This window comes from Scyliorhinus torazame, chromosome 11, assembly GCF_047496885.1.
Source record: "Scyliorhinus torazame isolate Kashiwa2021f chromosome 11, sScyTor2.1, whole genome shotgun sequence".
NCBI lineage: Eukaryota > Metazoa > Chordata > Chondrichthyes > Carcharhiniformes > Scyliorhinidae > Scyliorhinus > Scyliorhinus torazame.
The window spans coordinates 135995692-136011908 of record NC_092717.1 but is presented as its reverse complement, the minus strand read 5'-3'; the positions used below and the strand labels follow the sequence as shown (position 1 = coordinate 136011908).

At 49.9% G+C, this 16217-nt stretch overlaps 1 protein-coding gene across 2 annotated transcripts in view; it reads right to left on the bottom strand.

Moving 5' to 3' along the window:
* Window positions 1–16217, bottom strand: part of LOC140386014 (uncharacterized) — a 275014-nt gene that overhangs the window by 66370 nt on the left and 192427 nt on the right. The window contains exon 1 of one of the 2 annotated variants that reach the window (XM_072468630.1): window positions 10915–11028. The exons of the other annotated variant lie outside the window; for it this stretch is intronic. Coding sequence (XP_072324731.1) covers window positions 10915–10954 — 40 coding nt within the window. The 5' untranslated portion in view covers window positions 10955–11028. Of the gene's footprint in view, window positions 1–10914; window positions 11029–16217 lie in introns of those variants that run through there. 2 annotated transcript variants of the gene reach the window in all.

Below are 16217 nucleotides of genomic sequence, written 5' to 3'. Positions count from 1 at the left end.
GACAAAATCGTTTTTGGAGTCCACTCAGGTCCTCTGCGAGAGCAATTGTTGAAAATCAAGCACATGACCCTGCCAGTCGCGATTGAAATGTGTACTGTGCATGAGCACTCTAAAAATCGCTATTCACAGTACAGAACGGTAGAAAGTGACAAACAAGCCTCCCACGAGGTGGAGAGTGTTCAGGCCATCTCCCGGATGCAGCGCCTCCACATTGACGAAAGCGGCCATTTCGCGCCCTCTTCCCAGTCGATTTCGGCGTGAGAACAGCTAGTGAGTCAGTTTCAGCGGCAGCAGTGCGGAAGTGGCTGCTGGGAGGTAAGTCTGTCCTTTAAAAGCACTTGTCTTTGCAGGGGCAGGCCAGTCGATTTCGGCGTGAGAACAGATGGTGAGTCAGTTTCAGCGGGAGCAGTGCGGAAGTGGCTGCTGGGAGGTAAGTCTGTCCTTTAAAAGCACTTGTCTTTGCAGGGGCAGGCCAGTCGATTTCGGTGTGAGAACAGCTGGTGAGTCAGTTTCAGCGGGAGCAGTGCGGAAGTGGCTGCTGGGAGGTAAGTCTGTCCTTTAAAAGCACTTGTCTTTGCAGGGGCAGGCCAGTCGATTTCGGCGTGAGAACAGCTGGTGAGTCAGTTTCAGCGGGAGCAGTGCGGAAGTCGCTGCTGGGAGGTAAGTCTGTCCTTTAAAAGCACTTGTCTTTGCAGGGGCAGGCCAGTCGATTTCGGCGGGAGTGGAGCTGGCTGGTTAGTCAATTTCAGCAGGAGCTGAGAATTATTCTTTTTTTTAAATTAGTGTTTTAGGCGGGAACAGGAAGTCGACCCGCGGACGTCTGGGAAGACCCTCACCAATAAATTCTGGTGGAGAGGAAACCCGAGACACTACACGTGTAGTGTCTCCCACCCGCCCTCCTCCTCTAACCTAATAATAAAACCCATTGGTCTGAGGTAAGTACCATATTTTATTATATTATTATTAATTTTTAAAAAAAATTTAATTTAGTTGTTAGCCAGATCTTGGTAGAAAGTTAGAGGAATGGCAGGGAAGGGAGTGCAATGTTCCTCCTGCAGGATGTTTGAGGTGAGGGATGCAGTTAGTGTCCCTGCTGATTTTACCTGCAGGAAGTTCTGCCATCTCCAGCTCCTCCAAGACCGAGTTAGGGAACTGGAGCTGGAGTTGGAAGAACTTCGGATCATTCGGGAGGCAGAAGGGGTCATAGATAGCAGCTTCAGGGAATTAGTTACACCAAAGATTGGAGATAGGTGGGTAACTGTAAGAGGGACTGGGAAAAAGCAGTCAGTGCAGGGATCCCCTGCGGTCGTTCCCCTGAGAAACAAGTATACCGCTTTGGATACTTGTGGGGGGGACGCCTTACAAGGGGTAAGCCATGGGGTATGGGCCTCTGGCACGGATTCTGTCCCTGTTGCTCAGAAGGGAAGGGGGGAGAGGAGCAGAGCATTAGTAATTGGGGACTCTATAGTCAGGGGCACAGATAGGAGATTTTGTGGGAGCGTGAGAGACTCACGTTTGGTATGTTGCCTCCAGGTGCAAGGGTACGTGATGTCTCGGATCGTGTTTTCCGGGTCCTTAGGGGGGAGGGGGAGCAGCCCCAAGTCGTGGTCCACATTGGCACGAACGACATAGGTAGGAAAGGGGACAAGGATGTCAGGCAAGCTTTCAGGGAGCTAGGATGGAAGCTCAGAACTAGAACAAACAGAGTTGTTATCTCTGGGTTGTTGCCCGTGCCACGTGATAGTGAGATGAGGAATAGGGAGAGAGAGCATTAAACACGTGGCTACAGGGATGGTGCAGGCGGGAGGGATTCAGATTTCTGGATAACTGGGACTCTTTCTGGGGAAGGTGGGACCTCTACAGACAGGATGGTCTACATCTGAACCTGAGGGGCACAAATATCCTGGGGGGGAGATTTGTTAGTGCTCTTTGGGGGGGTTTAAACTAATGCAGCAGGGGCATGGGAACCTGGATTGTAGTTTTAGGGTAAGGGAGAATGAGAGTAGAGAGGTCAGGAGCACAGATTTGACGTCGCAGGAGGGGGCCAGTGTTCAGGTAGGTGGTTTGAAGTGTGTCTACTTCAATGCCAGGAGTATACGAAACAAGGTAGGGGAACTGGCAGCATGGGTTGGTACCTGGGACTTCGATGTTGTGACCATTTCGGAGACATGGATAGAGCAGGGACAGGAATGGATGTTGCAGGTTCCGGGGTTTAGGTGTTTTAGTAAGCTCAGAGAAGGAGGCAAAAGAGGGGGAGGTGTGGCGCTGCTAGTCAAGAGCAGTATTACGGTGGCGGAGAGGATGCTAGATGGGGACTCTTCTTCCGAGGTAGTATGGGCTGAAGTTAGAAACAGGAAAGGAGAGGTCACCCTGTTGGGAGTTTTTAATAGGCCTCCTAATAGTTCTAGGGATGTAGAGGAAAGGATGGCGAAGATGATTCTGGATAAGAGCGAAAGTAACAGGGTAGTTATTATGGGAGACTTTAACTTTCCAAATATTGACTGGAAAAGATATAGTTCGAGTACAATAGATGGGTCGTTTTTTGTACAGTGTGTGCAGGAGGGTTTCCTGAAACAATATGTTGACAGGCCAACAAGAGGCGAGGCCACGTTGGATTTGGTTTTGGGTAATGAACCAGGCCAGGTGTTGGATTTGGAGGTAGGAGAGCACTTTGGGGACAGTGACCACAATTCGGTGACGTTTACGTTAATGATGGAAAGGGATAAGTATACACCGCAGGGCAAGAGTTATAGCTGGGGGAAGGGCAATTATGATGCCATTAGACGTGACTTGGGGGGGATAAGGTGGAGAAGTAGGCTGCAAGTGTTGGCACACTGGACAAGTGGGGCTTGTTCAAGGATCAGCTACTGCGTGTTCTTGATAAGTATGTACCGGTCAGGCAGGGAGGAAGGCGTCGAGCGAGGGAACCGTGGTTTACCAAGGAAGTGGAATCTCTTGTTAAGAGGAAGAAGGAGGCCTATGTGAAGATGAGGTGTGAAGTTTCGGTTGGGGCGATGGAGAGTTACAAGGTAGCGAGGAAGGATCTAAAGAGAGAGCTAAGACGAGCAAGGAGGGGACATGAGAAGTATTTGGCAGGAAGGATCAAGGAAAACCCAAAAGCTTTCTATAGGTATGTCAGGAATAAGCGAATGACTAGGGAAAGAGTAGGACCAGTCAAGGACAGGGATGGGAAATTGTGTGGAGTCTGAAGGGATAGGCGAGATACTAAATGAATATTTTTCGTCAGTATTCACTCAGGGAAAAGATAATGTTGTGGAGGAGAATGCTGAGCCCCAGGCTAATAGAATAGATGGCATTGAGGTACGTAGGGAAGAGGTGTTGGCAATTCTGGACAGGCTGAAAATAGATAAGTCCCCGGGACCTGATGGGATTTATCCTAGGATTCTCTGGGAGGCCAGGGAAGAGATTGTTGGACCTTTGGCTTTGATTTTTATGTCATCATTGGCTACAGGAATAGTGCCAGAGGACTGGAGGACAGCAAATGTGGTCCCTTTGTTCAAAAAGGGGAGCAGAGACAACCCCGGCAACTATAGACCGGTGAGCCTCACGTCTGTAGTGGGTAAAGTCTTGGAGGGGATTATAAGAGACAAGATTTATAATCATCTAGATAGGAATAATATGATCAGGGATAGTCAGCATGGCTTTGTGAAGGGTAGGTCATGCCTCACAAACCTTATTGAGTTCTTTGAGAAGGTGACTGAACAGGTAGATGAGGGTAGAGCAGTTGATGTGGTGTATATGGATTTCAGCAAAGCGTTTGATAAGGTTCCCCACGGTAGGCTATTGCAGAAAATACGGAGGCTGGGGATTGAGGGTGATTTAGAGATGTGGATCAGAAATTGGCTAGCTGAAAGAAGACAGAGGGTGGTGGTTGATGGAAAATGTTCAGAATGGAGTACAGTCACAAGTGGAGTACCACAAGGATCTGTTCTGGGGCCGTTGCTGTTTGTCATTTTTATCAATGACCTAGAGGAAGGCGCAGAAGGGTGGGTGAGTAAATTTGCAGACGATACTAAAGTCGGTGGTGTTGTCGACAGTGTGGAAGGATGTAGCAGGTTACAGAGGGATATAGATAAGCTGCAGAGCTGGGCTGAGAGGTGGCAAATGGAGTTTAATGTAGAGAAGTGTGAGGTGATTCACTTTGGAAGGAATAACAGGAATGCGGAATATTTGGCTAATGGTAAAGTTCTTGAAAGTGTGGATGAGCAGAGGGATCTAGGTGTCCATGTACATAGATCCCTGAAAGTTGCCACCCAGGTTGATAGGGTTGTGAAGAAGGCCTATGGAGTGTTGGCCTTTATTGGTAGAGGGATTGAGTTCCGGAATCGGGAGGTCATGTTGCAGCTGTACAGAACTCTGGTACGGCCGCATTTGGAGTATTGCGTACAGTTCTGGTCACCGCATTACAGGAAGGATGTGGAGGCTTTGGAGCGGGTGCAGAGGATATTTACCAGGATGTTGCCTGGTATGGAGGGAAAATCTTATGAGGAAAGGCTGATGGACTTGAGGTTGTTTTCGTTGGAGAGAAGAAGGTTAAGAGGAGACTTAATAGAGGCATACAAAATGATCAGGGGGTTGGATAGGGTGGACAGTGAAAGCCTTCTCCCGCGGATGGAAATGGCTGGCACGAGGGGACATAACTTTAAACTGAGGGGTAATAGATATAGGACAGAGGTCAGAGGTAGGTTCTTTACGCAAAGAGTAGTGAGGCCGTGGAATGCCCTACCTGCTACAGTCATGAACTCGCCAACATTGAGGGCATTTAAAAGTTTATTGGATAAACATATGGATGATAATGGCATAGTGTAGGTTAGATGGCTTTTGTTTCGGTGCAACATCGTGGGCCGAAGGGCCTGTACTGCGCTGTATTGTTCTATGTTCTATGTTCTATGTTCCCGAGGCCCGACGCATGCGCAATGCGATCGGGAACACGAAGCGGCCGAAAACCGCACTGCGCAGGTGCAGACGTCCGACAACCGCACCACGCATGCGTAACGACGCACTGAGCATCATGATGCCGACGTCATGACGTGTGCGAACTGCAGCACCGCCCATTTTTTTTAAAACTGCCCTGCAAGAGGCAAACGCTGTTTAAGCTGTGGGAAACCAAACCACTATGCAGCCCTGTGCAGATCTGCACCACCAGTCAGGAGCCAGCGCTCCCAATTCCGACAGCGGCGCATCAGAAGTGTGAAACACCGAATGCATGACTCTGATCCAGGCAGTGCGACGGATCCAGATGATGAATACCTGGACAACACTTACCGAGTGGGCATTATTACGAAGTGCGAATACGCCGCACCGGACACATCGTGAGTCCAATCAATCCTGGCCGTGGATTCCGAGGACAAATGGCATGCAGCGATGAAGGTCAACCACTGCCCCATCCAGTTCAAACTGGACACAGGTGTCGCCGCCAACCTGATTTCGCAGGTGGACTTCAAGAGAATCAAGAAAACCCCCACAATCCTTCCAGCTGCCTGCAAACTCCTGGACTACAATGGAAACGCAGTCAAGGCACTGGGGTCCTGCCATCTGCAGGTGTCCAGCCGACACACACAAGCAAACTTACGCTTCGAGATTGTTCAACCAGACAGGGCGTCCCTGCGAGGTGCGCACGCCTGCAAGCAACTGAACCTCATTCAAAGGGTCTACACCACGATGCCGTCCCATTCGGATCTTCAGGCCAGCGTCGATGACATCTTAACCCAGTACCTAGATGTATTTAGTGGGATGGGCATGCTGCCGTACGAGTACAAGATTCTACTGCGGCCTGATGCCAAGCCAGTGGTCCACGCACCACGATGCGTCCCTGCTCCACTGAGAGAGCGCCTGAAGGCAGAGCTCACAAGTCTACAACAAAAAGGCATCATCTCCAAGGTCACTGAACCAACCGACTGGGTCAGCTAATGGTGTGCGTAAAGAAGCCTTCGGGGGACCTACGCATTTGCATTGACCCCAAGAATCTAAATAAAAACATTATGCGGGAACATTATCCCATCCCGAAAAGCGAAGAAATCACAAGTGAGATGGTACACACGCGCTTCTTCACAAAATTGGATGCATCCCAAGGATTTTGGCAAATCCAACTTGAAGAATCCAGCAGAAGGCTCTGCACCTTCAGCACGCCTTTTGGCAGGTTTTGCTACAACTGAATGCCATTTGGCATCATCTCGGCATCAGAGATTTTCCATTGCATCATGGAACAGATGATGGAGGGAATAGAACGGTTCGTGTCTACGTTGACGATATCATAATCTGGTCCACAACCACAGAGGAACATGTGTCGCAACTCAAGAAAGTATTCCAACGCATACATGAAATGGCCTCAAGCTAAATAGGTCCAAGTGCTGTTTTGGGACACCCACGCTCAAGTTCCTGGGCGATCGGGTTTCGCAATACGATGTGCGCCCGGACACAGACAAAATTAAAGCCATTGAGGCAATGAAAGTCCCCGAGGAGAAGAAGGCAGTACTGCAGTTCCTGGGAATGGTCAATTTCCTTGGCAAGTTCACCCCAAATTTAGCCACACACAACACGGCCCTACGCAACCTGGTGAAAAAATCAACCGCCTTTGAGTGGAAGGCGGAGCACCGAACAGAATGGCTGGAGCTGAAAGCCAAGCTCACCACTGCACCCGTCCTTGCATTCTTTGACCCAGACCGAAAGACTAACTTATCCACAGATGCGAGTCAGGATGGTATTGGGGCGCTGTAGCTTCAAAGAGACGACACGTCATCCTGGGTACCAGTAGCATACGCGTCACGGGCAATGACACCCACTGAGACCAGATATGCAGAGATTGAGAAGGAGTGTTTAGGTCTTCTCATCGGCATCCTCAAATTTCACGATTATGTCTACGGCTTGCCAACATTTACTGTTGAGACGGATCATAGGCCTCTGGTCCACATCATCCAAAAGGACCTGAACGGCATGACGCCTCGTTTGCAGAGAATTCTGCTCACACACCGGAGGTATGGTTTCAATTTGGTGTACACACCTGGCAAGGAGCTCATCATCGCCGCTGCATTGTCCCGCTCCGTCAACTGGAGATGAACCACTGGAGATCATCCAGCACATTGAATTGCAGGTACAACTGTGTGCAAGCACTCTCCCGGCAACAGATGAGAAGATCGTTCTAATCCGAGAAGAGATGGCCAAAGATCCCCTGTTGCAGCGAGTCATCCACAACCTCAGCAATGGCTGGCAGAAAGGGCAATGCCCTCAATTCTACAATGTCAAGGATGACCTGACGCTGATTGACGGCATCCTGCTCAAGCTGGACAGGATAGTCATCCCGCTATGTCTCCAGAGCATGGTGCTGCGGCAGATTCATGATGGAGACCTGGGCATAGAAAAGTACAGACGCAGGGCCCAGCAAGCTGTCTACTGGCCCGGCATCAATCAGGACATCACGGACAAGGTCCTGAACTGCAACACCTGTCAGAGGTTCCAACCAGTGCAGAGCAAGGAGATGCTCCAACCACATGACCTAGAGACCTCTCCGTGGTCCAAGGTTTTCATTGACCTATTCCACGCGAATGGTTTTAATCATCTATTACTTTAGACTATATCTTAATCATCGATTACTTTTCGAACTATCTTGAGGTGCTGATGCTGCCAGACCTCACCGCACGGACCGTCATCAAACCGTGTAAAGAGACATTCTCACGGCATGGCATCCCGAACACCGTCATGAGCGACAATGGCACGTGCTTCCACAGTCGAGAATGGTCCATGTTTGCCAAGAGCTACAATTTCAGGCATGTCACCGCCAGTCCGCACTATCCACAGTCCAGTGGCAAAGTCGAAAAAGGGGTGCACATCATTAAGCAGCTCATCCGCAAGGCCTCGGACTCCGCTTCCGACATACACCTTGCACTACTTGCGTACCGGGCCACTCCCTTGTCCACTGGCATGTCGCCAGCCCAACCGCTGATAAACAGGGACCTGCGGACGACGCTTCCAGCCATACACCTGCCCAACCTTGATCACCTCCCGGTGCTGCAGAAGAAGCAGCAGCTTTGCGACAGTCAGAAGCAGGGCGATGACGCACATGCCACCGATCTGGACGTGCTATCCCCGGCAGACACGGTCAGGATCAAGATACCGGATGGTGGGTTGTCTGCTCCGGCTGTCGTTGTTCAACAGGCCGCGTCCAGAACGTATGTCATACGTATTGCTGATGGCTCCATTGTGCGAAGGAATCAAAGGGCATTGCGAAAAGTTGCTTGCCCACAACCACTTTCCCCTCCATTTCCACATGTCGAATTGCTACTTCCTGACACCTCGAACCACGAGGCCACCAGTCGTGCCTCCCACTCGCCTGTCAAGACACCGTCATCCCCTCCACCATCTCTCCGGCGGTCGACGAGGATCAGACGCAAGCCTCAGAGACTGGACTTATGAGCATTTGTTTTGTTTGCTCTGTTCTGTATTCCTCAGTCAGTCACATTAGACAGACACATTCACATGCAAATACATCTACAAAAAAAAAGGGTGAGATGTCATGATATGCAAACATGCAATCAATGAACACTCAGAATAGGACACAACCAATGGGCAGTCAGGACACTCAGAGATGGCATCACCACAAGGGGGTATGATATAAACACTATAAAAGAGATGAGGCACTCACACCCGACCTGTTTCCACAGACAGACATCTAGGGCGAAATTCTCCTACCCGCCCCGCCACATTTCTGCGCCGACCGGCCGGCGGGAGTCTCCGTAACACCAGCCGGTCAATGGGGTTTCCCATTGTGGGGCATCCCCACGCCATCGGGAAACCCCCGGGCGCCGGCAGAACGGAGACTCCCGCCGGCGGAGAATGACGCCCCTAGAGTTAGACAGGGTTGATCAGCAGCATCACACCCCAGCACGTGGCTTAGAGCAAGCTGGTACAGTTAGACTGAGTTACTACAGTTAGATTAGCAGAGAGTCGAACTCATTTGAGAACTGTGTTAATAGTTCAATAAACACGTTGAACTCATTTCAGAGTCTGGAGCATCCTTTAGTTAAGACTGCATCAAGTAGCAGCCTGTGTTATCTGAAGCAGCATAACACAACACATCTTGTCTCTTGCTAATAGTGATAGTCTCATCATCATTTCTATCCCAAAACCTGAGCCATTATAATAACAATCAACTTCTGCCTGTAAGTTATGCCTTGAGTGTACTGTACAATCATATCTAAAGACCCATCCATATGTGGTGGCAACGTTCCGTTCCCTGTGTACATGCTTCAAGGCTTCTTTTCTGGGCTTTAAATTGATGAGTGCGACATTCAGATTTACAGTAAGAAACTGTAATATTACAATATTAGCCAACATTTTCAAAAGTTATTCAATATGGTGGAGGCTGGCGATGGCAGCTAATGTTCAGATAAAATGTACTGCTGCGTTTGCTGCTTTAACCAGTTGCCAGTGTAGGAAAATATCTGGATCATGCAGGGTCAATGTGGGACTGAGTACAGTATCACCCACACAGTGATAGAGGAAGGCGCATGACCCAGATATTGGATCAGTGCGATCTTGAGCAGAGACGTGTTAAGACCTGAAGACATGAAGATAGATCCTTGCCTATACACCTTATTGTATATAAGTATATAGCTACAAGTAGTTAATAAAGACTTGTTGTTAACATACAGAAGGCTGAAGACTTCTTTAACATGCACGTTCTGTAAACAACACCATCCCAACAATCAGGTTGTTTATCTTTCCACAGATACAGGGTGGCACGGTAGCACAGTTTTTAGCACTATTGCTTCACAGCGCCAGGGTCCCAGGTTTGATTCTTGCTTGATTCTTGATTCTGTCTGTGCAGAGTCTGCGTGTTCTCCCCTTGACTGCGTGGGTTTCCTCTGGGTGCTCCGGTTTGCTCCATCAAGTCCCGAAAGACGTGCTTGTTAGGTGAATTGGACATTCTGAATTATCCCTCTGTGTACCCGAACAGGCGCCGGAATGTGCCTAGGGGATTTTCACAGTAACTTCATTGATTGCAAGTCTACTTGTGACAATAATAAAGATTATAATAAACAGCGTCACTAGTCTGTGATGAGAAACAACATTTTTAAATGTATGGCTAAGTAATATCTCACAATAGGCCCAATAATCAGAAATAACATTCAAGCCAACACCAGCCATGCTTCAAAGAGGTGTTCTGCTTTGGTGCAAAGTTAGAACATTAATGAAATGTCATGTTTCAATAAGAAGCTGGACATGAAGAGAGATAATTGTTTCATTCTGACGTGATGCCTGTTCTTGAGATTGGTGGGAGGGGCAGGGAGGGTTATAAAATCCAACTGGAAGGTTCAAAGATCAGCATGGCTGAACATGTTTGAAAAATGCTAATTCAGCTGTGGTCAGTTGTCTACAGAATGTGTTGAAGCTGCAAGACAACTGACACAAATTGAGATTGATTGATGATGTCAGGCTGTGTCTACTTTTGAAATGCAGAATAGCTGATTCCACAAGTGAGGGTGGAATCTAATGTCCTGTCGCCAGGAGCAGGCCAGAAGGCAATGCGACCATATAATGTGGCAGGAGATTTTGGGGTGGAGAATCTGTTGCCTTCTCAATGACCCCCAGTTAAGTCCAAGGCAGAAATGGTCATGGGACCTGCGTTCTCAGCCCTAGGTCAAATGAGGCCCTAAAGTGGCAAATCAATGGCCATTTAAGAATTTCAGTCCATTGGCACTCGTATTTTTCCAGCTGCATAAGGAGGCAAGCCATGTAGCCAGACTGTCAGATATATTCTGGTGGCCTGCCAATAGCCTGTAACAGCCCTTCACTGGACCAGACCCAAGAGTTGCAATGTTGTCCCTGAGGCAAGACCTTTACATTGATTCCCTCTTCCTCCTTACAGGATCCTGCCTAATTGACTATGCCACCTACCTAGCTGTGTTCTGGGGCCTCTGCGGTTGCACCTCCTCATGTAGGCAGTAGGCAGTGGCTACTACCTATTGTGACATTGTTGGTACTGAACAGTTTCCAGCACCTGATTGGCTAACCACTCTTGGAGGCAGGACGTCCATTGTTGAAGACCTGGGAACCTTGACAGCGGACAGTAGGTGCATGACTGGCTTTTAGTCTTAGCAGGTACCAGGGGGTGGCTCTAGTGGGGTTATCACCAGCTCTCCACCTTCAGCCATTAAATCTAACCCCAATTTTTACTGAGAAAACATTTAAGAAACAGGCAACTTATCAGTGTGTGATTTAATCCTATTGTTTACAAATAATTCAAAATATCATTGGACAATTGTTACTAGGGGTGGATTTTGTTTGGACAGTATGACCTGGCCAGTGAAATGTCTGTCATAATATACACCAGTATATCATGGTGTGGAGACACACACACTGATGGACACACAACAAGACCAATCAACACACACAACACCACAGCCAATCACCAGTTAGAGCACACTCACTATATAGACAGGAGGCATCAGAGTCCCCGCTCATTCGGGATGCAGCCTCTCAGAAGGACAGAGCTTACAGCTTACAGCACAGATCTTCACCATGTGCTGAGTGCATAGACTGGTTAGGACAGGCATAGGTCTTTAGTTTAATCTAACATCGTGTTAACCCACAGTGAAAGTATGTTCAACAGTTTCTAGCTTAGGAAAATAGTGTTGTACTATTTTAAGTGTTGGTGGCCTGAATGTGTTCTTTGGATCCAGAGCACCCAACACATCATGGTACCAGTAGTTGAGGGATGTTAGAACTTCGTAGACCTACCTGCAAGTGATCTGCCTTCCACCAGCATACAGCCATCCTGCAAAATGGACAGCGTCTGCCCGCCGCTCCGCATCACCGGTAACCTAGGGGCCAACTGGAAGATATTCAAACAACGCTTTCAGCTCTACCTTGAAGCCACAGACCAGGAAGCTGCCTCAGACACCAGGAAGACTGCTCTCTTCCTATCCACGGCCGGGGACCATGCCATCCACATTTTCAATTCTCTCAACTTTGCTGATTGCAAAAATAAATCAAAGTTCAAGACGGTCCTCCTTAAGTTTGACAGTCACTGCGACATCGAGGTAAATGAAAGTTTTGAGCGCTATGTATTCCAAAAGCATTTGCAGGGTAAGGATGAACCTTTCCAGTCCTTTCTCACTCACCTCCGCATCCTTGCGCAGTCCTGTAATTACGGGTCCACCTCCGACACCATGATACGCGACCAGATCGTTTTCGGTGTTCAGTCGGAACCCCTACGCCAGCAGCTCCTCAGGGTAAAGCAGCTTACCTTAGCGATTGCCATTGAGGCCTGCGTGCTACGTGAACACGCCACTAGTCGGTATTCCCACATCCAAGCGACTGAAACGGAGCGGCAAGGTCCCCAGAGGCAGAACGGGTCCAAGCAATCGAGCAACTCCAGGGCCTCAGCCTGGATGAGGGCAGCCATTTCGCGCGCTTTTCGCGGACTCCCACGCTTGTGCGCACCGAACGAGGGGACGGTGACGTCAGCGAACGTACTGCGCAGGCGCGCACCACATACGGCCGCACCATGCATGCGCGGTGGCGCAGCGAACGTACTGACGCTACAATGTACGGCAACTGTGGCTCCGCCCACTTAAAGTGAAAATGTCCTGCCAAATCCCGACGATGCCTGAGATGTGGCAAACTTGGCCACTATGCTGCTTTATGCAGATCAGCTCAGCCTGCCAACTCTTGTCGCTCCAGCCAGCCTCAAAGGAATATCCGGGCCATTCAACCCACGGTCACCGAGCCCGATTCGGACCTGCTACCCGATATTGACACCGAGGACCCAAAGGCGCCTTTTTGAGTCGGTATCATTACAAAAAACAGGGTGTCCCCGAAGCAAAGAATCCAGCCTCTATTGGTACACAGCATCGATCCGGACGATGAGTGGTGTGCCACCCTTACGGTCAACCGGTCCCAAATACGATTCCGCCTGGACACTGTTGCCTCCGACAATCTCATTGCGCGGTCTGACCTCCAAAGCCTTCATGTCAAACCAGCCATCCTGCCACCAGCCTGCCAGCTATTAGTTTATAATGTCAATGCCATTGCTACCAGCAGCTCATGTCAACTCGAAGTGACGCACAGGTCACGCAAAGCCATCCTTCCCTTTGAAATTGTGGGCTCCTCGAAAGCCTCCCTGCTTGACACGCAGGCATGCAAGCTGTTGAACCTAGTTCAGAGAGTTCACTCTCTCTCTCCTGCTGACGCGTCTGCCTTTCAGGACACCGACTTCAGGGCGCAGCTCAACGCCATTATCAACCAGCACCACAACGTCTTTGAGGGCATGGGCACGCTCCCGTACACCTACAAGATTTTATTAAAACCGAATGCCATGCCTGTGGTGCACGCACCTCGCGGGGTCCCAGCACCCCTTAAGGACCACCTGAAGCAGCAGCTGCAGGACCTCCAGAACCAAGGAGTGATTTCCAAAGTCACGGAAACGACCGACTGGGTCAGTTCCATGGTATGTGTAAAAAAGCCTTCCGGCGAATTGAGAATTTGCATTGATCCCAAGGATCTAAATCGCAATATTATGAGAGAGCACCATCCAATTCCCAAGCGCGAAGAGCTCACATGTGAGATGACTCGCGCCAAGCTCTTTACCAAACTCGACGCCTGAAAAGGATTCTGGCAAATCCAGCTCGATAAATCCAGCAGGAAACTCTGCACATTTAACACCCCCTTTGGAAGATATTGTTACAACAGGATGCCATTTGGGATCATCTCTGCATCAGAAGTGTTCCATAGGATTATGGAACAAATGATGGAAGGTATTGAAGGTGTTCGCGTCCATGTCGATGACATAATCATTTGGTCCACCACACCGCAGGAGCATGTTAGTCGCCTCCAGCGCGTATTCAGACGTATACATGAGCATAGCCGACGCCTCAACAGGGCCAAATGCTCTTTTGGTTCCTCGGGGACCACATCTCCCAATTGGGTGTGCAGCCGGATGCGGACAAGGTAGCTGCCATCACAGCTATGAAAACACCAGTGGACAAGAAGGCGGTCCTCCGATTTCTGAGCATAGTCAATTTTTTAGGGAAATTCATCCCTCACCTCGCCTCTCATACCACGTATCTCAGGAACCTGGTCAGGAAGACGACAGACTTCCAATGGCTCCCTGCCCACGAGCGCGAATGGAGAGAACTCAAAACCAAACTCACCACGGCCCCGGTCTTAGCTTTCTTTGATCCAGCAAAGGAGACCAAAATTTCGACCGATGCCAGTCAAACCGGCATTGGGGCAGTGCTCCTTCAATGTGATGAGGCCTCATCATGGGCCCCCGTTGCATATGGGTCACGTGCGATGACCACCACGGAGCAGCGCTACGCGCAGATAGAAAAGGAGTGCCTGGGCCTTCTGACCGGTGTTGTTAAGTTTCGGGATTATGTCTACGGACTTCCTCAATTCACCGTCAAGACCGACCATCGCCCGCTGGTCAATATAACACAGAAAAACTTGAACGACATGACGCCTCGCCTCCAGCGTATTCTTCTCAAGCTCCGGCGATACGACTTCCAGCTGGTATACACACCAGACATGGACCTCATCATTGCTGACGCTCTCTCCAGGGCAGTCAACACTCCATGTGACCCAGTGGGATTTGTCTGCCAGGTTGACGCCCATGTGGCATTCGTGGCCTCCAATCTACCTGCCTCGGATGAACGCCTCGTCCAAATTCGCCGCGAGATGGCGGCTGACCCCTTGCTAAAGCGTGTCATGTGCCACCTAACGGACGGGTGGCTCAAGGGCCAATGCCCTCAGTTCTATAATGTCAGAGATGATCTGGCGATAGTAGACGGGGTTCTTCTAAAAGTGGACCGCATTGTCATCCCGTATAGCATGCGCCAGCTTGTCCTGGAACAACTACACGAGGGCCACCTTGGCGTGGAAATGTGCCGCCGACGGGCCCGAGAGGCAGTGTACTGGCCCGGCGTTAATGAGGATATAGCCAACACAGTGCTCAACTGCCCCACTTGTCAGCGCTTCGGCCGGCCCAACCACATGAGACCCTGCAGCCCCATGAGTTGGTCACGTCACCAAGGTGGGCATCGACCTGTTCCACGCGCTGGGTAGAGACTATGTCCTGATCGTGGACTACCTTTTGAATTACCCGGAGGTGATACGGTTGCACGACCTCACCTCGTCTGCAGTCATTCGTGCATGTAAAGAAACCTTTGCTCGACACGGCATCCCACTCAGGTTATGTTGGACAATGGCCCCTGCTTCGCCAGCCAAGAATGGTCCAACTTTGCCAGGTGGTACAATTTTGCCCATGTGATGTTCAGTCCCCTGTACCCCCAATCCAACGGCAAAGCAGAGAAGGGAGTACATATCGTCAAACGGCTCCTATGCAAGGCTGCCGATGCTGGGTCTGATTTCTACCTTGCCTTGCTGGCCTATCGCTCCGCCCCACTGTCCACTGGCCTGTTGCCAGCCCAGTTACTCATGAGTCGCACCCTGAGGACGACGGTGCCGTCCATCCATGTCCCAGACCTCAACCACGTTCTGGTCCTTCGCCGGATGCAGCTGTCTCGTGCACAGCACAAGGCGGCTCATGACTCCCGTGCAGCTGACCTCCCTGTTCTGGCTCCAGATGACAATGTCCGCGTCTATCTTCCGGATGGTGGCTGGTCTGCAACCGCTGTTGTCCTTCGGCAAGTGGCCCCCCGCTCGTTCCTGGTTCTTCTACCGGATGGCTCTATTCTGCGCCACAATCAACGCGCCCTTCGTCTCTTTCCATGCTCACCACGTGATCCTCCAGTGTCGCCTCGCCGTCCTGCTGACCATGCCACGGACTATGCAGAGCTCCCTGTCACTCTGCCTCCCCCTGACTTTGATGCAGTCCAGCCCGCTCCTGAACCGATGGTTCTCGACCCACCCTTGAGGCGGTCAACCAGAATTTGTCGCCCACCTCAGAGACTAAATTTATGAACTTTTTGAATTTATGGACTCTCTGAATTGTTTCGTTGCTTTGTTTGATTGTTTCCCTGGTTTGTAGACAGTGTTGATCTCGTTACTCTTGTTGCATACTGCTTCTCTGCACCAGGCACCTTCCCATGTAAATAGTTTAGTTCTCATGTACGTAATCCTGGAAATATGTCTTCGCACCCCACACGTAGTTAGGAACATTCTCACCACACATTATTTATTGCCACATATATTCATATATTTATAAAAGGGGGGATGTCATAATATACACCAATATA